At 44.9% G+C, this 24,506-nt stretch overlaps 1 protein-coding gene across 10 annotated transcripts in view; it reads right to left on the reverse strand.

Moving 5' to 3' along the window:
- RBFOX2 (RNA binding fox-1 homolog 2) overlaps nucleotides 1–24,506 on the reverse strand; it is a 162,924-nt gene that overhangs the window by 108,613 nt on the left and 29,805 nt on the right. For all 10 annotated transcript variants that reach the window (XR_008202692.1, XR_008202696.1, XR_008202694.1 and 7 more), the window contains exon 2: nucleotides 21,347–21,397. Coding sequence is in view for 4 of the 10 variants with exons in the window: in XM_052668249.1 (XP_052524209.1) it covers nucleotides 21,347–21,397 (51 nt within the window). In the remaining 6 variants the exon portion in view is untranslated. The remainder of the gene's footprint in view (nucleotides 1–21,346; nucleotides 21,398–24,506) is intronic.

Raw genomic sequence — 24,506 nt, forward strand, 5'->3', positions numbered from 1 at the left:
AGGGCTCTCTGCGCATAAAGGAGGCAGAAAGCCATCCTCTGAGGCTGGGGACAAGTCCCCCTGTTGCTCATTGCTTCTCCAGGACCCGTCCCCCCAGCCCGGTGCTACGTACAGCACTGCGTGCCTTCACCTGCCCCACCAGCCAACACCCACAATTTGGTCTTGATTCTGCAGCCGCGCTTAATCACCGCCACCGGTTGGCACTGAGGAGAATCCTGACGCTGAGAAAACACACCACCAGTCACCCCGAGCGAGGCGAACGCTATCGGAGTGAGCTCGGAGAGAGGCAGCTCTCAGATAAAGGGGTTAATGTGCTTCTGCAGGTGGCTCAGCATGCATGGATTTCACAGGCTCGGCAGCGCCGGAGGGAAAGCGGCAGCTGGCTCCAACTCCCCGGAGCGTATCGGGTGTCATGCACAGCCCAGCCCAAGCAGCAGCCTCTCGCCGCACCACGCTCCCATCCTTCTCCCTTCTCTGGGTCACCCACTCCTGCCCCAGGCCAGCAAGACCTGACAGGCCTGGCCCAGTAAGCCTTCGGCCAAGCCCGTGCCCAGCAACAGGGGACGAATGTCACTTCTCATCTCCTTTACCTGTCACAGGGCTCTGCCAGACTCGGGAAACGGGTTCTGCGACCCCTTTCCACTCCCCCCCCCCCCCCCCCCTTCAAAATGAAGAATCATCTTTCCTCTCTAGGCTCCAAACGCTAAGTTAAAATTGGCCTCTTCTCAAATGGGGAGAGAAAAAGAAAAAAAAAAAAAAAAAGTGTTTTCATTGAGGCAGCGGTCTCCTTGGAAATGGGTGTTGAAGAAATATTTTTATCTCCGGCAAAGAGAGAGAAAGGGTGCTCTTCCACATATCCCCTCCGCTCCTTTTGCTTACAGACTACCTGAAGGCAACAGAGCAGACCAGCAGCATGGATGCCCTGCTCCAGCCCTGATGACGTGGGGAACAAGCGAGTTCTGCTCCCAGCCGAGGCCTGGACTCAAACATGGACAATGCCAGCCAGGCCTCTGCCTCTGCTCTCACCTCTCAGCACAGCAGGTCAGGTCCGGAGGTGAAAGGCCATGTTCCTAAATATCACAGCAAGACGCTTCAGCTCATGTTTCAGCTGCAAGGCCAGATCAGTGGCAGCTCCCAGCTCATCCTGCCTGCAAACTCAGGCAGGCACTTCTGCATCTCAGACACCTGATGAGCTTTTCAAGATTTTCTTCTGATCCAGAATCCCGATTCAAAAGTGACCTTACCATCATTTTAACGAAAGCTAAGATTCCTTGAATGCAGAGGAGAAAGTTAGAAGATTCATGGACTAGGAAAGCAAACCCAAATTCATCTTATTTCATATGCATTTTCACAGAACACTTGAAAAAGATGAGTGCTTAAAACTAAGCTGAAATGTGGGCAACAAGCTCCCTAACACCAAGACACACACAAAATTCCTCCTCCTTCTTTTCCAGGCTCTCTCATTCTTTAGGCCACTTTTCCAAGGGAGAGCAAGAAGAAAGAAAATCCTTCTCTGAGTGTTTAGTTTCATTTAATCCATTCGAGTTGCATATTAGGAAAAATTTCTCCCCAGAAAGTGGTGCTGCAGTGGCACAGGCTGCCCAGGGAGGTGGTGCAGTCACCATCCCTGGAGGTGTTCCAGAGCCGTGTGGATGTGGCACTGAGGGACGTGGTCAGTGGGCATGGTGGGGATGGGCTGGCTGTTGGACCAGGTGATCTGTGAGGTCTTTTCCAACCTTAATGATTCCATGAGCCTATCTTCAGGGACTGATTACAAATCATCCCAGCTGCTCCACAGCTGGAGAGGCTACACTAAACCTCCGAAGTGAAGCAAGGCTGATCAGCCCTCCTCAAGTCATCCAAGTGTTGCCTTGGAACCTATCTGCTGCCAGTGAAGTGAAGCCACCACCTCACCATGGAAGCAAAAGGAGAAGACTACCAAAGCAGCAGACTTCGGATGATGACACACCCCAGACACTTTATGATGAACTCCAAGAGCAGGTTTCCTGATGCTCAGTATTTTCAAGCAATGATAGGGTACCTGACCAGGAAGGAAATGACGCTGTGGAATGTCTCCAGCAGCACTGCTGCTCTGATTCAGCTGAGCACTGCCCAGATGGTCAGTGAAACGCCCAAGAACGTGAAGGCTCCCAAGGCTCTCCACAGCTACAGACCGTACTGGTGGCAGTGAAGCCATGCTAGCTTCAGGTTATAAAAAAGATGACAGCAAGATGTTAACGAGTCTGATTCTGGGGAAAAAAAAAAAGAAAAAAAAACCCACAAAGCAAGACATCACTAAGACAGGGCTTTGAAACAGGTAGCTAGGATCCTCAGCAAATTCTTTGTCTCAATCCTAATGACAGCATTTTCCAGGACGTAGGCGCCACAGAATTCAGAAGGCTGCTGTTAGTGGAAATGCATGCGATCTATTAGGGATCTTTCCTGTCTCAGAAAGGATTAGAAAGAAAAAGAAACACATTTTAAAATTAATATAGACTGAGCTAAGAGAAAAAATGTTCAGAGAGCCTTAGCCTAGTGAAACTTGGGCACATCTTCTCCAAGGGGAAGCTGCAGTGTAAATCAAAGTGAAAGGGGAAAAAACAGCCTGCGGAAGATATTAATACTTGCAAGAGAGGTAAGGAAGATGTCAGCAGGTGACAAAACAGGAATCGAGAGAAAAGGGTGCAAGTAACCACTTTTATTTGGCAAAATAAGAGGCAATGGTAAAACAGGAAAAAAAAAAGTCTACCTGTGAGATGGACTCAATCGTTCCTTTGGGTCCCTTCCAGCTTGGGATATTCTGCCATTCTGCACTTGTGTATCTGTATCAAAAGCTCTACATACATAGGAAGAATTGTGGCTGCTCCGTTATGTGCACACAATTCAATCCCAGAATATCACTGCTACAAACGTTTCCAACAAGCCAAGTGATTAAAAAAAATAATTTGAAGATGTTCTAACCTATTTAGGAAAGATCTCAGTGGGCAAATGAGGAGCAGGTATGGCACCGTTTCAAACCGACATTATCTGTTTCTAGCTGATGGTGTCTCAGAGGCGTATGATTTCAAATGCTTGTGGATTAACATTTTAGCAGATAAAGCTCAAGACAGGGTATGAGCTAGTGTGTCTGCTACACACAACTGAAATCACATTAGATAGTAAGCAGGATGAGTGGCTAGCTAAGCACCTCTTCATAATGGAGGAAAAACCCATATGATCACCAGGAGTTTCAAAGGGAATGACACACACAGGAGGCGTCGTGGAGCTAATGCCAAAGAACACCCTTGAAATTTCTAAATTATAGAAAACAATTTCTTAGTTCAAGGAGTGTTACATTGAAAATGAGCAATTTCATATTAGATTTCATCTTGACAGAAAAGAGCAATCAATCGTAAAAATAGAAATTAGTGGTAGCTTAGGTAAAAAAAGATTGTGACAATCACATTTTGGTATGTGGAAGCAGAAAGGAAACTAAGCCAGTGCATTTCCTTATATACTTGGCATCTGAGTGGGACCAGAGGTACATTGGCCTGCTTTTCCTGGATAAACAGATCACTTACTGGGCTTGCCCGTCACACTGCCACACTGGAACGCTGTTTCATATTCCAGCAAGTGGGAAAAAAATCAAAGTTGAGAGAAGGAAACAAATTAGAAAGGGCAGAAAAAAAAAAAAAGAAAAAAAAAGAAAAAAAAAGACAAGGGAGTCGTAAAGACAGGAGGAGAAACCTACAGCCACAGCTGAAGGACAGTAACGAGTTTTTCAGCAGCTCTCAAGAACAGCAACCACAGCAATCAGCTTGACGTGCTATGAGGGGGAAAAGGTAGAAACACAGGCAATACTGAAGAAAGAACTAAAGCATTCAATACGTATTTCTGTTCTATATTTGGAAAAAAAGTCAGCTGTTGTGGTCCTGTGATAACAAAATGCCTTCCATTCCAGCAGTAACTAAGGAAGATGTTCCAACAGCTTCCCAACAAACAGCACTGTTGTCCTCTTATCTAGCTAGAGCTTACAAACAGGAGGGATATAACTAGATAACAAGTGAGTTTTAACTCAAATACAGCTGTGAACACATTTAGGTGTAGACACTTAGGAAGGCCTGCAGTCGCTAATTGCTCCATCTGTATTCACTGCACCAACAAGCCGTAACTACACTGCTCCCTACACTGCTCCTGCTGTAAGGCCAAAAGCACAACCACCGTGCAGAGACACCCTCAAATGCAAGCATTGGTTGGAATCTGTATCATGAAAGCCTTGCTGCTGTTAGCTGAGCTTGGCCAAAAAACTGCATCTCCACCAATTCCAGAATGCTGCATCAGGGAAGCAGTGCTATTGAAGAAGCTACCAATACCAATTTTTGCAGCAGCTGAATTTTCCTAGAAGCATCCACTTTTTTCACTAATGAGATTTCAAACAACATCCCAGCACTGACCAAAGCAAAGAAACCACTGTGGGGTCTTATAACGGGAGAAAGAAAATGACTGAAGACCACAGGTAGGGGAGCACAGATTCAACTGAGTTCCTCAACACATTTGGGAGAGCATTCAGATACATGAATGAAAAATACTGACCATGAAAACATCCACTCCTGATATTTAACACGGCTTCCTGGCAACCTCTCCTATAAAACAAAACTGAAAAATAGTTTTTAAAAATAGCCTGAATGCTAAGGGAAGACAAAGTTCTTTTATGATTAATAACTGCTTCTGAACACGTGTTACTCTTCATTGGGCAGCTCTCCTCCACTAAAAACTGGGAGGAGAAGCCAGGACAGGTTGAAGAGGCAAATTTCATTTCAAAGTAGCTGCTCTCTCATTTTATACAGACACTGGATTCAGACTGAGGATGCCCATCATCCCACCATGGTAAACACTTCACCGACTGCCCACAAAGGCCTGACTGCAGATGGGAAGCTCCACATCGCTCAAAGGCACATTTCTCTAAGTGGCTGCGTTCCACAGCTTATCTTGACTCTGGCAGAATGTCCCAGCAAGAGAACACGGGAATAGGACTCCTGCTATCTGCAGGGTTTGAGCATGCCTCGTGTCTTGGCTTTTTTAGTTGTTTTTTTAAACAAGATTAGAGGCTGGGAACTACCTGGGGAGACGCACTGAAAGCGGCTCTGAGCACACTTGCAGTTCCTATGGAGATAAGAGGATGTTTTTTGAGGCTGGTTTGCTCCTTTGGGTGCTGCTGGAGACAACCCTCATGATGGACTACCACTCATTTGTGAAGATTCCCACCACTCAGCATCCTGGCATTACCTCTGATTATCAGAACTGCTGAACCGCCAGGTAGATTTCCTCTGAAAGTCCAAAAGGACTCCAGCAAGCCTCTTTCTGCATTATCCTGTTTGTGAAAGAAAAATACAAAGTGCACGCAATAAATCACTCAGAACACCACAGTCAGTTTTAGATTTTAGATGTTTAGCCAAGCAAATAAGCTCAACATTGGCATATTACAAGAGAAAAAGCCATTTTGTTACAGAGTAACTCACTTCATTACTGGAAAACTGGATTCCCTATTGCCTCTCCAGCAGGTACGGTTTGGCTATGCAGAAAGAGGCTTCTGAGAAGAGATTACTTATTTAAAAGCAAATGATCAAGGGCTAGTTTATCTTCCACAAAATAAGGCAGAAAGCCTGAAGCACTCCAACACCTTGACGCGCAAACAAAACCAACAATTCTCAGGGACTGTCCTGCTACTGACTTCACACAGTAATTAAATTTAAGTCGTTAAATGAGCTTCAGAAGGTCTCAATTCACAGGCAAGCATGTAGCAAATAGAAAGGAAACGGGTAACAAGAAAAGCTTGTTACATTTTGTTTGGGATTTTCCTCTCTTCACAAGTAGTTCAGGAACACCATTCTGAAAGACACTGCCAATTCTACAAGAGAAACTCAATGAGCTCAGTAACTAGAAAGAGCGTTTTGCTCAAAATATGTTCCCAGACAAAAATATACTTTTACATTAAGATGAAAAACGCCCACATCAACAAAACTAAATAACGAAGCCAGAGAACTCAAACACTGAGGAGTAGGCAAACGTTCTCTTATGAGGAGTTCTTACAGCGATGTCATGCTTGTTTGGACATTCATCTGCAGAAATGAAGACACGATGCAACTGCTCCCAAGATACAGCAGACCTGAATTTAGGCATCCACATGGGAATATCCATGAAATGTCAGTCTTACCATGGAGAAACAGAACCAAAGTTTGCAGTGCTCCAACACCTTCTGAGGAAAAACTAGCATGCTTAAGGTCTGTAGAGAAGCAGATTCTAGAAAGCCCAACTAAAGCCAACCAAACCTTAATCCTAATGTTTAATATCTTCACCAGTAATGTCCAGAAAACAAAAATTCCTGCACCTTCATTTTCTTTCTGGCTCTTCTGAAGTAGCACGAAGTATTAAACAGTACCAAACTCTGGCAGAAGCTGATTTTTACTGTCAAGTCAGGAGTACAACCCCCATTTGAACTGACTAAGAGTAGCAAGATTCTCTATGCCATAGACTCACATGTCAGTACTAAGTAAGGTATTTATTTGGCTGTGGATTTTGAAGAGGAAGCCATAACTAAAAACCCAATCTCAGCTCCCACCTTAGCACAGTTTACACTGGTAGCTGTAGCAAAAGATGAATTGATGGCATCCAAGTGTCATCCTCTTCAAGGCAGAAGGCTCCACGCAGCAAGAAAGAAACTGCTTCAGGTATCTCAGCAATGGAGATGCAGCATCACTGCACCATTTTTCAACTCTGCTTACCACACCAAATGGCTGCACTGCATGAGTGATCCATCAGCGTGGCAACAGTCCAGCAAATTGAGAAACGATATGAAGATGAGAGTATTGTGACAGTGGAGAAAGGAGGAGAGGGCACAGTTCTCCTCCCCAGACCACACACCGTTCATTAATATGCTGAAACTTTGGCTTGGGCTTCCTGCTGAAAATGGGCAATGCAAACCAAGGACAAAACCATCCTGCAGAAAGGGATGCCTTGTGGCTTGTTTGCACAAAGGGAGGTTAACAACGTTAGGGAGTTATTGAGGAAGTAATGGATACTCTCTTGCCCTGAGCAAATTCCTTTTCAATAACAGTAATAATTTCCTAGGCAATACAACTATATCAAAGTATAATGGCTTACTATATTTATCTACACAGGCCCTGTACTGCTGGGATCTAATTTACTACAGCTTAGAAAGCAGTTTACAAATCCTAGGATAGTAAAGCTGCTACAGACTTGAATGAAATTCTCTCCTGTTTCACTTAGTTTGAAGACCAGGTTTTAACAACTCTTTTTTTTTTTTTTTAAGAGTATAAAATGTATTCTCTCCAACTCAGAAAAACTGAAAGAGTAACAAACCCCACAAGGCGACTGGAAATACACGGGTGAGAGTGAAGAAATCAGCTTAACAAATTACACATTGTGCAAATTTTTTTTTATCCCGTTGTCATAGGTGCTATATTTCTTTTCTTATTCAAATATCTTTCTGTCAATCGACACTCTGAGGAGCAAAATAATCCTTGACACTACATAGGAGACTTACATACCTAATGAAGACAAAATATCTCAAGTTTGCAACGTCTTTGTTAGCTGAATGCCTGAAGTACAGCTTCACTATGAGAAATGGCACCACTATATAATCAGCAAAGAAGAAGGGATTGACTCTAGCTAATGAAGAGGTAACACTGATAAACACCAAGAGACATCTCCCGAGAAACAACAAAGCTAAATTGCTAAAAGACTTTGGTGGAAGGCAGCATCAGCAAGATAAATAAGGGTGGGTGGGAACAGACCAAACATGCGTGTCAGGGGACTGCAGATACTTCCATTACATAACGGTTGTAAGAAAACCCAGGCAAAATCGCCATTAACTGAACTAAAAGCAAAATATTTCAACGGGGGTATTGGCAGTTGTCAAACCACATAAAGGAACGGCAGACTGTTCAAATGTAAAAGGCATTAATAAAGCATGAGGCAAGAGGCATAAATAGACACAAAACATACAGGAAGATTTCTGGAGGACAGAAACGCTACTGGAAAAATTTAGTTATAGAAGACAATATCTCAAACTTCAATTCACAATGATCAGCAAAGGTCAGTTGTCAGAAAAGCGATTCTGCCTGTGATGTCATTCTGAGCAGAGCAGCCCTTAACCATACCTTCACCACCACTGTCAAGCTGGATTAGTCTAATGGCTGCAGCCAGCAGCTCCCTCCATCCGACCGGCTCCCCGCTGCATTAGGAGCACAAGAAGATTGAGAAATCTGTGCATATGTGTAAAGACCAGCTAAGCTGCCTGTTTCCTGCTCTACCTGCAAAACGTCGTCTGTTGGTCAAAGTGTTTTTAGTATATGTATTTAATATGGGACTTGAAGACATTTCGATAGGCATCTACCTGTATCTCTTAAGATATGCAATCCTACAGATCTTACACACACTTTAAACCCCTGGAACTTATGTTCCAGCAAATTCCCATGCTTCTTGGCACACATGTCAACCAACAAACTTGTATGAGGAGGCTTTTGACTCTTGTATGAGCAGACTGACTACAGATCTGGTCTTCAGCATCACTGCAAACCATGGGGAACAAACATAGTGGGACTCTCAAACACTTCCACCTGAACTCGTATTAAAGTTGTTCCACCTCTCCTTTTTTCCCCACCTCAACATGGCAAAATAAATTACAGCACTGTAAATTCCACTCTGCTGCCTTGTCTGATGAAACCCTGACAAAATTAGATTCTTCCATTACAGATTGATTGCAACTTCCTTGCTATTCCCTCTGCAAGAGTAGCAGCTGCCTCACATTCAGCTGAGATGAATGGTGTGAAGTGACAATGGCCAGCCAACGCATGGGATTACAGTCCCTATGAAAGAGATTCTCACCTTACTCCAAAGTTAAGTTTTGAACTGCAGACACACCCTCTGACAACTACAGTATCGTCCACAGAAGCTACACACTTTGCCATCAAAGCAGCCAGCAGAAACAAAAGATGAAATTCTTCCCTGCTCCCAAATTCCCAAGAGAGCAACAGTGACCAGAAGAATCTTTTTTCATCCTTGTGTGACCTGAAGAATGCATGTTTCCTCTCAGATAAAGGCCTTGCTATGGTTATCTAATGCTAATGTCACTACAAACTGGATTAGAGACGCCCAGAAACCTCGAAATATGCACATGGATAGTCAGCTGTATCCTAATTCCAAGTCTGAAGGAAATCAAATGCTCCAAATTGTGCCTAACATAGTTAAGTTTGCCCTTTAGGTAGGATAGACCAGTAAGAACATATTACACAGTGATTAGATTAATTCTTGACTGAAATTCAGAGGCTTGGCTCTATCTGTCTATTGTGTCAGTATATTTCAAATTATTTCAGAGACCAGCACTCTTCACTTGCTCCGCTCCACAGCAACAGCTGCTCAAGAAACACAGCAGATCTCTGTCTGGGGTGAGGTTGGCAGCAACTGGGGACAACACTGCTGTCAGAGTTCAGCTCCCAGTTCTGAAATGCCATTCTACTGGAAATACCAAAGAGCCTAAATCCGGCTACATATACTGCGGGACGTAAAATACCTCTAGCTCAGCTTTCAGCAGAAAGCTCCCGAGCTTATGACATTTACTCCTTTGGCCCTTGTCAGTCTTCCTGCAGACCCCGCAGAGGATTGGAACTAGCTGCCATAAATGGTTGGAAAACAACATGTTCTCCAAGCCCTTGAAATTGAGGAGCGCTGCTTTAACTCAGGGAAACAGTGGCGAGGAGCCACGGTGACAGGTGCCCCAGAAATGGAGATGATGGTCAAACCATTGCCAACGCTAGCCACTGCTCTGCTGTTGACCTGTACGAAAGGGCAGCCCGTGCTCTCCAGGTGTATCAGGGGAATGATGGACCAGAAAATGATAGAATGTGTTTGCTGGCAGTAACTCAAGTTTCTCCTCATTAAAACCTAACCGTGAAGGAATATAATGGGTCTCATCAGAAACAGTCCTCCCAGGAACCCTTCATTAGGCATCGCAGCAAGCACAGCCCAATGATGCTGTGCCACCTCAGAGCAGCTCATCGCGATCTGCCGGCACCAGAAGTGTTAAAAACACAGATTCCTGCTAAAACTGCCAAGAGCTACAAACCTTCTCTTGTGTGGGCGGCAGCAGCAACTAAATCCACTCCCCAGCAATTGGCTGGCCTGCAGAAAGAGAGGCGGGAAAGAGACAGGTCAGGGGGGAGCCCCCTGCCCCCGAGTAAACAGCAGCACATCGTATGCTCAGGTTTTCAGCTAAAATCCGTCACAAAGGTCCCTTCATTTTACCTACAGCCTCTGGAGACAGCAGCCTCCGACCTTCAGCAGGAAGAGCACCTGGAAAATGCAACTAAGCCAGCAATTAATACAAAATCGTTAAAAAAAAAAAAAAGATGGCTTCATAACATCAAATGAACACCACAAGATTTTTAAATACATCTCCCATCAAAATGGCAGAAGAATTCAAGCGTGTTCTCACAAGCCATCTCTCTCCCACTAGCATTACCTAGCAGTACTCATCAGAAACCTTTTCTCCCACCTTTCCCTTACCCCTACCAAAACGCCTGCCCTCCCCACAAGGCCCTGTTGTGCAGATGTCGCCGGCAGCAGCGCAGCTTCTTGCAGCGCGAGCTTCAACACAGGTGTGCAGAGCGTGACCTGGGCAGAATTACATGTGCCATTTCCACTGGGAAATCTAAGAGACTTATTAAGCCAGGACAGTGCCGATTAATCTACTAATGGAATGAATCAGAAGTGTGTTCCTGGACCTTTCCCTTTCACATCCCAAAGCCTCGGGGGAGCTGAAACCATCTGGCAGATGCCTGCTCCAAGTAACGTTATGCTACTGCTGGAAACACCTCTCCCTTAATATTGAGAAGAATGAAACCATCTTCTCTCCATCAGCTATTCTGGGGAGCATCTGCTTAGCTCACCGAGGGAGCCTGCTTGCACGCAGCATCCTTCAGCAGCAAGTGCAGAGCTGCTCACTCACCATGCCGAAGAAGTCAGCAGAGGAGCAAGTGATCCCATTCATTGGCTCAGGGTCCTGCTGAAGCAGCTGGCACGAGCCAGGCAGTGAAGCAGTTAACACACGGCTGCCCTCCTACAGCACGTCCGGACAGCAGGGAGGCTGTCCTGCCCAATTGTCTCCGTCCTTTTTTGGTGCAGCGGAGTCGCAGGTAGGGTAGCAAGAAGGTGTTTGTGTAAAAAAAACAGGAAATCTCTAAGCACCGGAGAAGGAGATCTGGCCAGAGAGCTTAAAGGGAAATGAAGACAGCAAGCAGCTCCGAGGATCATACACGACACATGCTATTACACTGAGGCAGAGAGAAGGACTGACTCAGAGATGCTGAACATCCCGCTCTCTTTTTGAGTAATAAGCAAGCTGAGGAAGAAACAGAGCTATGAGACAGTTGTCACAAAGAAAGGACTTGCCACTTGTAACATCATACAGCAGAGAAGCCTCCTTATCTTAAAATGTAAACACTCCCAAAACAGAGAAAGGTCCAAAACAACAGTAGTCATATGGCTTTAGAATTATGCATCTGGTAACAACTGGTTTTTGACTGTCACAGAATATTGCTAACGCAGGGCAAGGGAGACAAGAGGTCCTCCACACTCAGAGGCAGCGCTAAGCATGTTTAGACAAGCATCCATCAGAAATTGCCTAACTTGTTATTACCGACTCCAAGAAACAGGAACTCTGGTCCCCTAAAACTGCCCTGCTTCGGTGCTTCACTGAGTGAAAACAGAACATGTTTCACCCCGTAATACTCAGTTTAGACCGTGGTGCAAATTAAGCTGCCTTCAATCAGCACAGTAAATAATGAAACCCCATCCTCCACACTCTGATCTTTTTTCTTTTTTTTTTTTTCCCCTGCTTTTAAAGAAGGAACAACCTCAATATTTTCCTCATACATCACGCTATCTAAGCCTCCTTTTCTTGATCTTCCCTGGATGTTTTCCAAGTTCCGTCTGTATCTTTCCTAAAACTAGGGCTCAACTCACTGTGCTGAGCTCAGAAGAATAATTACCTTCTGTAGTTACTTGACATAGCTGGAAAGACGTTCCAGGTTCTTAAAACCACAAAAAAAAACCTGCACCACGTATTCAGTTTGTTATCTTCTGTTACCCAAGATGTTTCCTTCGATATTGCTGCTTAGCCAGCTACTCTCCATTTTACATTGTGTATTCAGTTCCCTTTGTTAATACAGCTTGGTTTTATTGAATTTCACACTGTTTTATTTCAGACCATTTCTTCAATTTATCATGATCTTTTTGACACCTATTCCTGCTTTCTAAATGCTGCCAGATCTCCACAGACACGTATATATATATATATATATATATGTACATAAATTCAGTCACTGAATTACCCTAATGTTTGATGAAAAGCACAGAAGAGCACAGCAGCCACGACAGACCACGCTATGACTCCAGATAACACACGCAGAGAAAAGCACGACATAATGACTCTGGACATGGCTTTCCAAGGAGTGCTCAGCCGCTTCTTAATTTCACCTTCCATTTGCCCAGTGTATGTAAAGGTCAGGCCACGCTCCATCCAAAGCCAGTGGCTTTCTCCATCTGCCAGGCCTGCTGCCACGTCAAAGGGAGAAATTAAATTGATCTGACATGATTGGTCCTTAAAAATCAGCAACGTACATCTGCTGTTGCCTTAATTTCCTTTAGCGAAGCATCTGATCTCTGTCAGCATCCGATCTCTGTCAACATCTGGGAAACTGACCGGTTGTATTTCTTGGGGTCTCTACCCTCCCTTTAAAAATAAAGAAATACAAAGGAAGGAGGACTAATATTTATACTTAACTCACACGCAACGAAACCGTGCCGAAGCGGCACGGATGAGAAGAGCCCTCCCGACGAACCGAACCGCTGGGCCAACCTGAGGGCCGGGCCCATCTCGGCGCTCCCCGCGCAGCCCCGCAGCCACGCTCCGCAAACCGAGCGGGCGGAGCGGCGCAGCCCAGGCGCTGGGTGCCCCCTTCTGGCAGCGCTCGGCCCCGCCGCGGCCCGGAGCACGCCGAGCTCCCCTTGGCTCAGCCCAGAGTGGAGGAGCTGAAGGGAGGCCCGATGGCGGCTGCAGCTCCTCACAGGGAGCGGAAGGCAGCGCTGAGCTCTGCTCTGTGTGACAGCGACGGGGCCCGAGGGAACGGCATGGAGCTGTCAGGGGAGAGCAGCTGGGGGTCAGGGACAGGGTCTGCAGCAGGGGGCGGTGGGCATGGAACAGAACGCCCAGGGCTGTGGGCACGGCCCCGAGTGATGGAGTCCAAGGAATGTTGAGACAACGCTCTCAGACACGAGGTTTGAATTTTGGGTGGTGCTGCGTGTGGCCAGGAGTCTGACTCTGCAATTCCTGTGGTCTCTTCCAACTCTGGATATTCTACAATTCTACATGCAGTGGTTCAGCTGTGGATACACTCAGAAACTGAGGGCCCTGAACCCACGCGGGTTGTCCCATTCCTTCACCCAACAGCTTCCAAAACGGTTTTAAATTAGATGTGCACAAGGCATCTTTCTCTTCCTCCTAAAACACACCTAAGTGCAGGATTCATTGCCGCAGGATGCTGCAGATGCCAAAGACTCAGGCAGCCTCAGAAACCATTTCGATTTTGCTTTATTCAGTCTGTCTATTGCAGGTGACCTCAGAAAATATCTATGGCCAGGAAATCCCAGAGCCAACGGACAGCTTAAAGAGGATATAGGAGGAGAAGTATTGCTGAATCTTGGCACTGCTCCCTATGCTTTAAGTACTTGCCATTAGATACTGTCAAAGACAGAACACTGGAACGCAGAAACCTTCTGTCCAATCCAGAACAGTGATGTTTATGTTCTTCAGTACGATGCAATATCCATCAACAAGCTGTTTTCTCTACACCATTTGGCCTTAGCAAGCAGGACTTCAACTGATCATTTTACAGACCTCATCTAACACACGTGATGTGATCTCCGATGTTCCTGTAACTGGTCAGAGGGAGGAAATCTAAACAAAACAGTGTCCCACTCACCCAACTAACCGGGGGGCTGGGAGACTCCAAGACTCTTGCAGGCACTGGGTAACACCCCAACGGTCAAGAAGTACATCACAGAACAAAATAAAGTGGTCTCCTGGTCCTCACCCAAGAACGATGACTCACATCTCCTCTCTTTGACCCCAAGCAGAGATGAGAAATTGCTTGAATCAGAGAACTCAAACATGAAAGGAATTTTCATTACATCATCCAGCCTATTTCCTGCCAACGCCTTGCAGCTCCAGAGCTTTGGCCTGACTATTCATCAGCAAGGTAATCATTACTTCCCTTGAGAAACTGCTCATAGGACTAAAGAATCTTATTGTCAGGAAGTCTTCCCGTGTATTTGAATTAGATGCACTTCTTATTCTCTCTTTCTCATACAACTTCATCCTTTGTTTGCTGTTGTTATCGAGTAACAGTGAGGCACGCTGACATAGAGCTTGCTGAAGGTGTTTGCGAAAGGTATTTAAGTTTTGCAAGGAAAGGAACCCCTACCTTGTATTCAGAAGAGTTAAGAGGAAAGCAGACATCATGGAAAAGAGAAATAAATGCGGTCAGAGTGATCCATTTGCAGCACTTGTGTAAGCTACAAGACAATATGCTTGCTCACATACTGCTTAAACCTTTGGATGAGTAGGAGATGAGTTAAAAAGAAAGGAAAGGAGAGGCTGATGGGCAAATGGCCATCATGATGCAGGTCAGAGCATAATTTCAGAAAGCAGTTTCAGAACAAGCTCAGTATTTGGCAGCGAACATGCTACAACTTTACTAATCTCCATTTCTGTATCTTTCCTGCAGTTTCTTAGGAATACAGCCAGGGCTTGAGAAAAAAGGAACCACTTATTATTTCAAGTGACCAACCAAGACAGATTCTTCCCAAGACAGTTCTGAATTTGAGGAGAAGGATTACTAGAGGGCTCTTGGTGGAGCTCATCCTTCCTCTTCCAACTCATCCATGACTGCATTTGCCTGTACTTCAGTCTCTAACCAACTCCTCCCTTCAACTTCAACCACTCTTTTCTTTCCTTCACAATTTAACAAATTACACTTAACTCTTTCTGCTGTCAGCAATGCTTTCCCTTGTAGATAATGAGAATTACAGAGCTGGAGGCACTTTCTTCAAGGATGTCTGAGGAAGTCCTTCACTTCTGCCTTCAGCAGTAACTGCCTTTCCATACCACCTTAAAACTATCCCCACACCTTTTACTGCTAAGGCACTAAACAGTATTCCCCCAGTTAACCCACTACACACCACTGGACATCCTGTGTGTGCAACTGCTTCACGATATTTCCCAATCTCTTGAATATGTTAGATGTTGTTGCTCAGCCTGCTTTCCCTAAATGAAACTCTTTACTTTTAATGGGACACAGCAATTAGGTGAATAAAAGAACATCCCATCCGTCCTGGCTAGTACATAATGGAAATATTGCACTACTTGCCTGAAGAGAGTCTGTGGGAGCCAGGAAGCAGAAGATCTGGCAGTCTTATCCATAATTCACCCAATCTCAGATAAGAAAGAAGTTTAGAACAGCTTTCCCTTGTTAAACTGGTTCTATCCCAAGCTTTGGGTTGTTTGCTTTCAAGTAAAGAAGTACTCCCCCAGAGCACCAAGATCACTAAGACAGGCCGCCTTCATTTTATACAGAGGATTTCCTGATCCTTGTCCTGGCTCTTCACTCAAAAGGTTTTTAAATTTTATTTACAGCTTTTATCCCTCCCCTCTGTCCTTCTGCTTAAGGACTTGCATTAAATATATTTCACTCAAACCAAAAGTGTAAAGTTAAGTGGCAAACAAACCTAAAACCCACAAACACCAACCCTCCTTTTTAGCTCCTTAATAACATAACACTTTTGCTGCTGCAATCCTACCACTCGCATAGGAAGTTAGCATATTCACTAGGGGGTGTATTTCCATATCAGATACAAATAATAGGAAAACAAATTAAAAAACAAACTGGTTTTCAAGAACACTACTTAAAGATTTAAGCTCTTCAGACATGAAGTCTTTTTACCTGGAAAGACCATGGTTAGTGCTACCATCGAACAAATAAAGACCAACAAGTGGCAAACCATTTTCCCCCAGGCATAGTATTTATCTTTATTTATTTATTTTTCTTGTTCTTGTTTCTGCTGTATTCTGAGATGAGAGCATCTCAGTCAGTTAATAAAGTAAACAAAGAGATTTTTGTTGATACTAATCACAGGACAGTTTGGGTTGTAAGGTACCCTTAAGATCACCTAGTTCCAACCCCCTGCCATAGGCAGGGACACCTTCCTCTAGACCAGGTTGCTCAAAGCCCCATCCAGCCTGGCCCTGAATGCTTCCAGGGAGGGGGCATCCACAACCTCGCTGGGCAACCTGTTCCCAATGTTTCACCACTCTCACAATAAAGAATTTCTTACTAATATCTAGTCTAAATCTGCCCTCTTCCAGCTTAAAGACATTCACCATCATCCTGTCACTACACGTCCTTATAAAAAGTCCCTCCCCAGCTTTCCTGTAGGCCCCCTTCAGGTCCTGGGAGGCTGGTGCAAGTTCCCCTCAGAGCCTTCTCTTCTCCAGGCCAAAGAGCCCCAGCTCTCTCAGCCTGTCCTCATAAGGGAGGTGCTCCAGCCCTCTGATCATCTTCATGGCCCTCCTCTGGACCTGCTCCAACAACTCCATGTCCTTCTTGTGTTGGGGGCTCCAGAACTGGACACAGTACTCCAGGTAGGGTCCCACATGAGCAGTGCAGAGGTGCAGGATAACTGCCCTCAACCTGCTAGCCATACTTCTCTTGATGCAACCCACAATACAGTTGGCCTTCTGGGCTGCAAGCACACACTGCCAGCTCATGTTGAGTCTTTCACCAACCGACTTCCAAATCTCACCTCAGGACTGCTCTCAAGCCATTCTCTGCCCATCCCATATCTATGCTTGGAATTACCCCAACCCAGGGGCAGAAGGTCCACACTGAACCACCAAACTGCTAAGCAAGTTTTGATATTCCCAAATTCACACCTCATCCACATGATGGAGAGAGGAGGAAGACGATAAAGGAAGCCCAGAGCACTCAGACAAGAGGCCAGAGGATTCCCTGTGAACTCTGTGCCAAGAGTCGTGCTGCTTGAGGCAGAGAGCACCAAGGGAGGGGAGCAGCAGTGCCTCCAGAAGAAGGCCCCACGTTGCTGTGGGAGCTCATACATCCCTCACATCTCAGGATGAAGGGCTTCCTTGCTGAGCTCCCCACACTAAGGGGGGGCCACACAATGAAAATAAACAGAAGAAAAGTGAGAGGGAAGGCTTCCTGTTCTCACTGCTGTGCTTTTTGCCCAGACCTGCTTTTGGCCACGGAGAGGGAGCCAGGCAGCCTGCTGGTGCCTACAATTCTCCATCAGACTACAGCAACGCAGCAAGCAAGCAGCAACCCAGGGGAACAGGCTGACAATTGGAGAGGATTTAACAGCATTTCACCTTAAGCTTGAACTCCAGTGGAAGGAATGGTGATAAAGCTGTTCCTAGTAGTTGCCATGGGCACGCGGGCTACTCTAGGTTACAGGCTCATCTACATACACAGGAACAACAGGTCAGGCCTGGCAAGCACTCAGAAGGTAAATCAGCCTCCAAAATTATGCTGCTGAAGGAAGTGTCACTTGTGACAGGTAATGATGTTTCCACCACATTAGTACCAAGCCAGCGGCCCTGTTTAATTTCAGAATGGCACTCACGGAAGTACAAGCTTTTAAAAAGAGCCTTCAAAGCAACATGCTAACCTGTTGTGATGGCTTCCCATAACAGAGAAGGTGTAACAGCTCTAACATCCTGACCCAGTTCTGGGCGTGTGCAATTACCTCCTGCTTGCATAAACTCTCTCCTCCCCTCTTCCCTTCAATGGGAGCTGAACAAGGTGTTCTCGCTCATTTTGCTTCCTACTGGAGAACATATTTACTCTGCACAGCTGCCAAGTGCTGCCACAGAAGTACCAGTATTCAGCAGTAACTCAAATTTTGGATGCCATGTCTAATACACATGAAAAGCACTAAAGCAGTAAGACACAGGCCTTGGTTATATATAAAACAAGCTGGCATACTTAGTATGGGACAGCTTTCCAGAGGCAGAGCATTCTCGATGAGTTTGTCTGTATGTAAAAGTTGTATCAGTGTAGCTGCTCTAGTCATTTTCCATGTTGAGACAAACTCATAGTATCTCAGAGCTGTTTGTCACAGCTTGGTAAATGAAGCGAAGAAGTCTTGCTTCACTGCACTTCAGGCAGGCACTCATGTTACAAAAAAAAGAAACACCATTTTGCTGGCAGGCCCAACAGTGGGATACAGAACTGAACAGTCCCCAGAGAATAAGCTCTCTTCACCAAAATACTTGGTTTTCATCTCGGTTAACAGCATTATGCTAATGCTTTCCATATTCTCCCTTTACAGAACGCTTCGTACTTGCCATCAGCCTAGCACTCGGAAAAGCAGGGGCATCCTGCCACGCCTGTGTGTGCGTTAGACATCCAGAGAACAAACCCTGAACTCTGGAAGACAGTCCTAGAGAGCTTTTCAGCTCCTTACACAGCTTTAACGGCCCCAGCAGGGCAACGCTTACAGCAACAGAAAGCCTTCTCATTTTATGAAAAGTTTTACAGTACAGATTTAGCACTCATGCTCCTCAAGCCCTGTTATCACAAAAAGGTATTCTGGCAGGACAGGCAAGAAACAGGGAGGCCTTGCTAAGGATTGTCTTACAGCAATCATGCAACACCTGAATTAAGAGAAATCCAGCCTCAGCATGAACCCGTCTGCTTTGCCTCAGTGCTGCTTGCCCATGTGGGATGATGACAGAACGCTTAAATATTTGGGAAAGGATACAAGATAAACTTCGTACTGTAGACCTAAGCATTCCCAAACGGCCAGAGCAAAGACTCAAACCAATCACTGATTTCCACTGGCGGGAAGAAAAACTGTAATAATCTGGAACATCTGGGTACGACTTAACCACTAGAGGGTGTAAAAACAGCATAGTGAAAGGTTTGCAGCCAGCAATTAGTGGAACGGAGAGCTGAAAGGAAGGAAAAGGACATACAAATGAAGTAAGAGAAGAGGACGCTACGTAAGGTGAAAGAAAGGGTAAGTTATATCTAGAGAACTTCCAGCAGGATTACTGTGGTCACACAATGAAGTGCCCTGAAAATAAACCTCAGCTCTGCTGACTGTGCTAAGGAAAACATTGTGGTAAAATGCACAGTGCAGTATTTATGATAAATAAGTGCAGTAATAAAGTACAGTACCTGTATTTACAAATAAGTGCATCGGCAAACAGCAAGTTGCAGACTTACACTTTCCAGCTCAAATCCAGTTCCTAAACTGATGATAGGGAGAAATCTGACACAATTGTTCCTACATCTCATAATGACTTTGTTACAGGATCAGGATGCACACAATCTCACACCACTTCCTTCCTCCCTCCCGAGTGCAGAAAAGCAAGCGATGCATCAGGCAGTGCTGCCTCTCCCACACCAGCCTCAGCCTGTGGCAAGAGAGACCTTCCTCCTGCTGCTATCGTCTTAGAGGCTCCCAATCAGATTAGCTAAAAGCCTTGGAACCTCATTAGCGAAAACCAGACCTGAATCTAATCTGTTTCAGGGCCATGAAGGAAGGAAAAATGTTTACCACAGATCAAGATATTACCTAGAACAGATAAATGTAGATATTTATTTTTAACAAACGTTTGCTGAAATGAAAACACTCAAGTGAAACTGACCCTGTTTGTCCACTGCAACACTTCCCTGAAGGTACAAGCCATCTGAAGGACACACAGCACGCACATCCCTCCCTGTGCTCACACACACAGTGCTCCGTGGGGCCCTGCAGTCCACAGCCCTCACTTCAACCCTGGTTGCTGTAAGGCCTCCCGTGCCCATTGCCTCTGCTTTAGTGAGCAGTCAGCAACAGCAGCTCCGGATTTTTTAATCAGAAGAGTTATTAAGGGATGAGAATAAAGAAACTCATGAAGCAGGACACCAAAATAAAACTCCAAGGTGACCCCAAACCGCTCCTAAATGGGTACAGTTAAACACAAAATCCGGTGCAGACACTGCTACCAGAATGGAAAAACTGAAAGCAGATGGGAACTGCTTTAAGGAGCCAGGATTGGCTCTGACTCTCAACGCCAGCATTCCTTACTTAGCCTGGATAAGTGGGAACACAACTCCCAGAGCATCCCAGCACATATTATCTATTTGTGCTGGTTAACAGCTTAGTATATCCCAATAGGCATTCAGAGTAACTCCCTCCTACACTGAAATTCATACACGCGTTACAAGCACCAAAGGCTGAGCTCTTCAATTGCTGATGCTGCACTAGGCTGCAGCTCCTTTACAAAAATATCTCCCTTTAAGCCGCTGCTACGTACACTCAGGCCTCATCAAGACATGATGAAAATCGCTTTCTTTATATAGAAGTACCTGAGAGTATTAAAGAACTTGATTTCAGTTTTTTATTATCTGTTCATTACTGAAATATGCTGCTTTATGGATTTTCCTTGCATATTAATTTCCTGTTACGCTGGTTCGTGCTCTGCTTTGCGGCATAGAAAACTGAAAAGAAAAAAAAGTGCCTCCATTCCAAGAAGGGAGATTTAATGCGTGACAGTTGTATCTTATAATCCATTAAATTTCATTTGTTCTAAAGCATCTCCTCCTTCCCTTGCACAAATTCATCAACTGGGATTTCTCTGTCTTCTGCTAGGAGGCAAGAGCATGCTTACAGACCCAACGCACTGAACAGAATAATTTTTTACTGCTGCAGAGTGAGAATATCCAGAATGAGAGCAAGGGGCAGGGGCCCTGCAGGACATGAAAGGAAGGGGAGAGAAGTTCAAAGAAAGTAGAACAACCCAGTGTGACGTGGCACTCCCTGCTCCACCAAAAAAGTTAGCGCAGTAGGCTCTCGAACTCACTGTCATCTTGCTGCCCTGATGCTGGAATTCCCACAACAAAACAGGGGAACACTAAACGTCTACATTTATTAACTCTGAGGAGATACAATGGGAGTTTGGGACGGGGATTTTAAGCTAGAAAATTTTTCAGAATAAAGGATTTCCTGAGCCACCAGCAATGTGGATCATTTTTAACTCGCCACCAGAGACACTGCCACATACTGCTGGAGGCCACATTCAGTTCACCATTTATATCTCCACAAGCACTGCACAACAGAACAAAATAATTTCCACTCCTTAACAAGATGGTCACGAAGCTGTCAGACAAAACATCCACAAGTATACAGAAACACACGCACACATTTACTGCAATCAGACTCTTACTTGATTGTCTCTTGCTGGGTATCCATGATAACCTGAAGTCAGAGGCTCGTTCTGCAAGACAAGAAAACAAAGAGTAAATGTAGTGGTTACAAGGAATGGAAACCAAGTAATTGCAGGTCTGTCTTAACTCAGCCAAAAACAAGAACACGAATAAAATGGGGGAAGAAAGAGCGAAGATTAAGGCAAAGAAAGCAGTACTAACCTCCTATTACCCATGCCAAGCCAATATACCCAAGACTCATTTTCACCTACATATTGCTGAGCTGTGTAAAAGGAAAATTAAAAAAAACCAAAGCCATAAAAATAAGCATAAACTAAACTTACCTTACCCCCTATCATCTCAAGAGTGTATATTTGGTAAAATTTTTCTGAATAAACTTATATGCAAACATCATTTATCACCAGGTAAACCAAATAAAGGAGAACAAGAAATGACAAAATCTGTTGCCCATGTTACCCAGTCTTGAAGAAATGCTTCTCTGAACATTAGCCATAAAAGTGTCAACTCTTTCCTTTTCAAAAACTACACCAATAGCTTAGCATGAGCGTAGAAAGCAGTCGGTACAACTTCAATTACCCTTTCAAGCCTAAGCAATACTTCACATGATAGGAAATCAATCCTCTAGACTTTCATCCTTCACCCCTGAAGGGACCTTAAGTCTACATTCCTCATCCTAATGTCACTTTGCCCATTGGGAACACATGAACCTCCAGCACTTCCAGAATTTCTCCATTAAATTCCCAGGCTCTTCTGTATTTTACCAGCACAGGAGGGATTAAGATAACACAGCTTGTTATAATTCCTAAACATTAATTTCTGCTTATTTCTCAGTCTTAATTTCATCTCCAATACACTCCTTCCAACATTTCCTATTCAGAACAGAGAGAGGGTACTTGCATGTGCCCCATGCGTGCATCCTTCACCCTGAGCGGAAGCTAAACTAAACTACACAATGCTTTTTTGATAGAATCCTAAAATAAACTGAGTTGGAAGGGGCCCACAGGGACCATCGGGTCCAATCCTGGCTCCATGCTGGTACCCATGCTCACTCGTCAGCAGCTCCCTGCAGAGAGCTGGAGGAGGCCAGCAGCTCTCCACAATCAGTTTCCAAGTCTGTTTCTCTTTCTTGTTATGGCTGATAAGGAGATACTCCTAAGCCACCCTTGCACTTTCTACAGCAGCTCTTGAGGAGGGGAGTGACGCTGACAAAACACAGCAAGACGATCTCAAGCGGTCAGCAGCAAATTTATGCTGGGCCTGCAGCTGACAGTGATCATGGATCTCAGCTACCTTCAGACTTTCCAAGGTTTTTGTCAAGATCCTTCAGGTTCTGTCTTCCCGGTGCTGGGATGTTCGGCTCCCACCTCCCAGCTCCAACCAGAAAGGCAGCTTCTACCCTATGCAGGACATACAACCATGGGCACAATCTCACAGTTTACACACAAACGCTTTAATGCAACATCTGCTAAAGAGCAAGACACTAACAACTCAGTATAGGGCCTAGCAATGCTATTTTAAGTTTGCATCCATCCTTTCTCTCTTGCTTTTTACTTCAAATCTGCCCAGGGGATTGCCTGCGGAAACTTGCCAGGAAACATCAAACTTCATCTTCAGGCTCTCACACTACAGCACGCAAGGTATATGAGCTTCAAGGGCACAACAACTTCTGGCAGCCAGTTTGGGGGATTCACAGTCATTAATTACGTGGACCACCCTGTGAGTACATTCCTTTCAAGCACTGACAGCCACCAAGCAGGTAAATTATAAAACTCCACAAATACAGACCAGCAGAAGCAAGCACACAGAGACCTGAAAAAGCAAGGAGAGCCTGATGGCTCTGGTACTTCAAGGTAACCTAGCTTTTGGTTTTATCTGTGAACCTAATTCTAAACCAAGCAACATCAACAGGCTGCCCAGGGAGGTGGTGCAGTCACCGTCCCTGGAGGTGTTCCAGAACCGTGTGGATGTGGCACTGAGTGGGCATGTTGGGGATGGAGGTTGGGCCGGGTGATCTTAGAGATCTTTTCCAACCAAAATGTTTCTGTGATTCTATGAACTTCACAGATATGACTTCCTCCATAGCCTCAATGTAAATGCACACTGCAAGAAAACACTTTGACTGATGCTTCTCCCACACAGTCTACCATCCTGGAAGAGTGCAATAAACATCCACCTCCTGTTTCTCTTCTGTGAGACTGTTCCAGGACCAGTCTGAACAGCACTTTGTACACACATGTGGAAGGTCAGCATACGTGTGCCAACAATGCCCTGAATATGCAGTAAGTAAGGATTAAATGGAGAAGATACCACTACAGCTGCTGAAGATATGGGCAGCAAACACAAGAATGTAATAATAAAGGAAAACAGGAATCATCCTTTTAAGGGATGTTATTTATCACATCGGAGACTAAGGAAATGAACTGTCACCACAAAGTGATGACAGAGAAGAGACAAGCACAAAAATTTTGTGAGATTCCTGAAAACAAAGGACATGAGTGCAGAAAATCACTTTCAGAAACAGTATTTTTATGAGTAGAAGCACATCACAAGAGTGTGAAAAGGAAATGAGATTTGCTCACAGAGGTCTAAGGATGGTCCACGGCACGTAAGATATCTAAAAGATGGAAGAAGAAAAAAATCCAGTGGAAGAAAAGAGAGCAACCAAGCTCCACTCTGTTTTTCAGGACAAAATCCACAAATGGCAGAGTAAAAATATTTGAGGGATATGATTACAACAAAAGGTAAAAGTTGAAAGACTGTTACTCCGGGAAGCAAGAGCTTGGAAAAAGCAGAGGTTAGAAAGAGGGTAGCAGCTGGAACATTAAGGTCACCAAAGGGCCAAAGCTATCTCTGCCTTTTATACAGCAAGACTGCCACAAAGTACCAAACTATTTGCAAAATCCCCGCTGTGCATATCATTGCTCTAATTGAACCTCGCTCTCCAAGAGAAGGCAGGAAGCGCCTAGGGAAACTGTCTCCCGCCAATAATCTCCAGCACTGCCAATTTTACAGGTCACTAATGGTGAATCCAGGGCCTGCTGCATGATTATTCCATACGGAGCTTGCTTTTGTTGTAAACTAAACAGAGCAGAAAGTGAAGGAGTTAAACTCCTGTGCTTGGAGTGGGACAGTGCAGAGCATCCAAAGAGAGCCCTGTCA

Source organism: Tympanuchus pallidicinctus, unplaced genomic scaffold (assembly GCF_026119805.1).
Source record: "Tympanuchus pallidicinctus isolate F22 unplaced genomic scaffold, pur_lepc_1.0 scaffold8, whole genome shotgun sequence".
In the NCBI taxonomy this organism is placed as follows: Eukaryota; Metazoa; Chordata; class Aves; order Galliformes; family Phasianidae; genus Tympanuchus; species Tympanuchus pallidicinctus.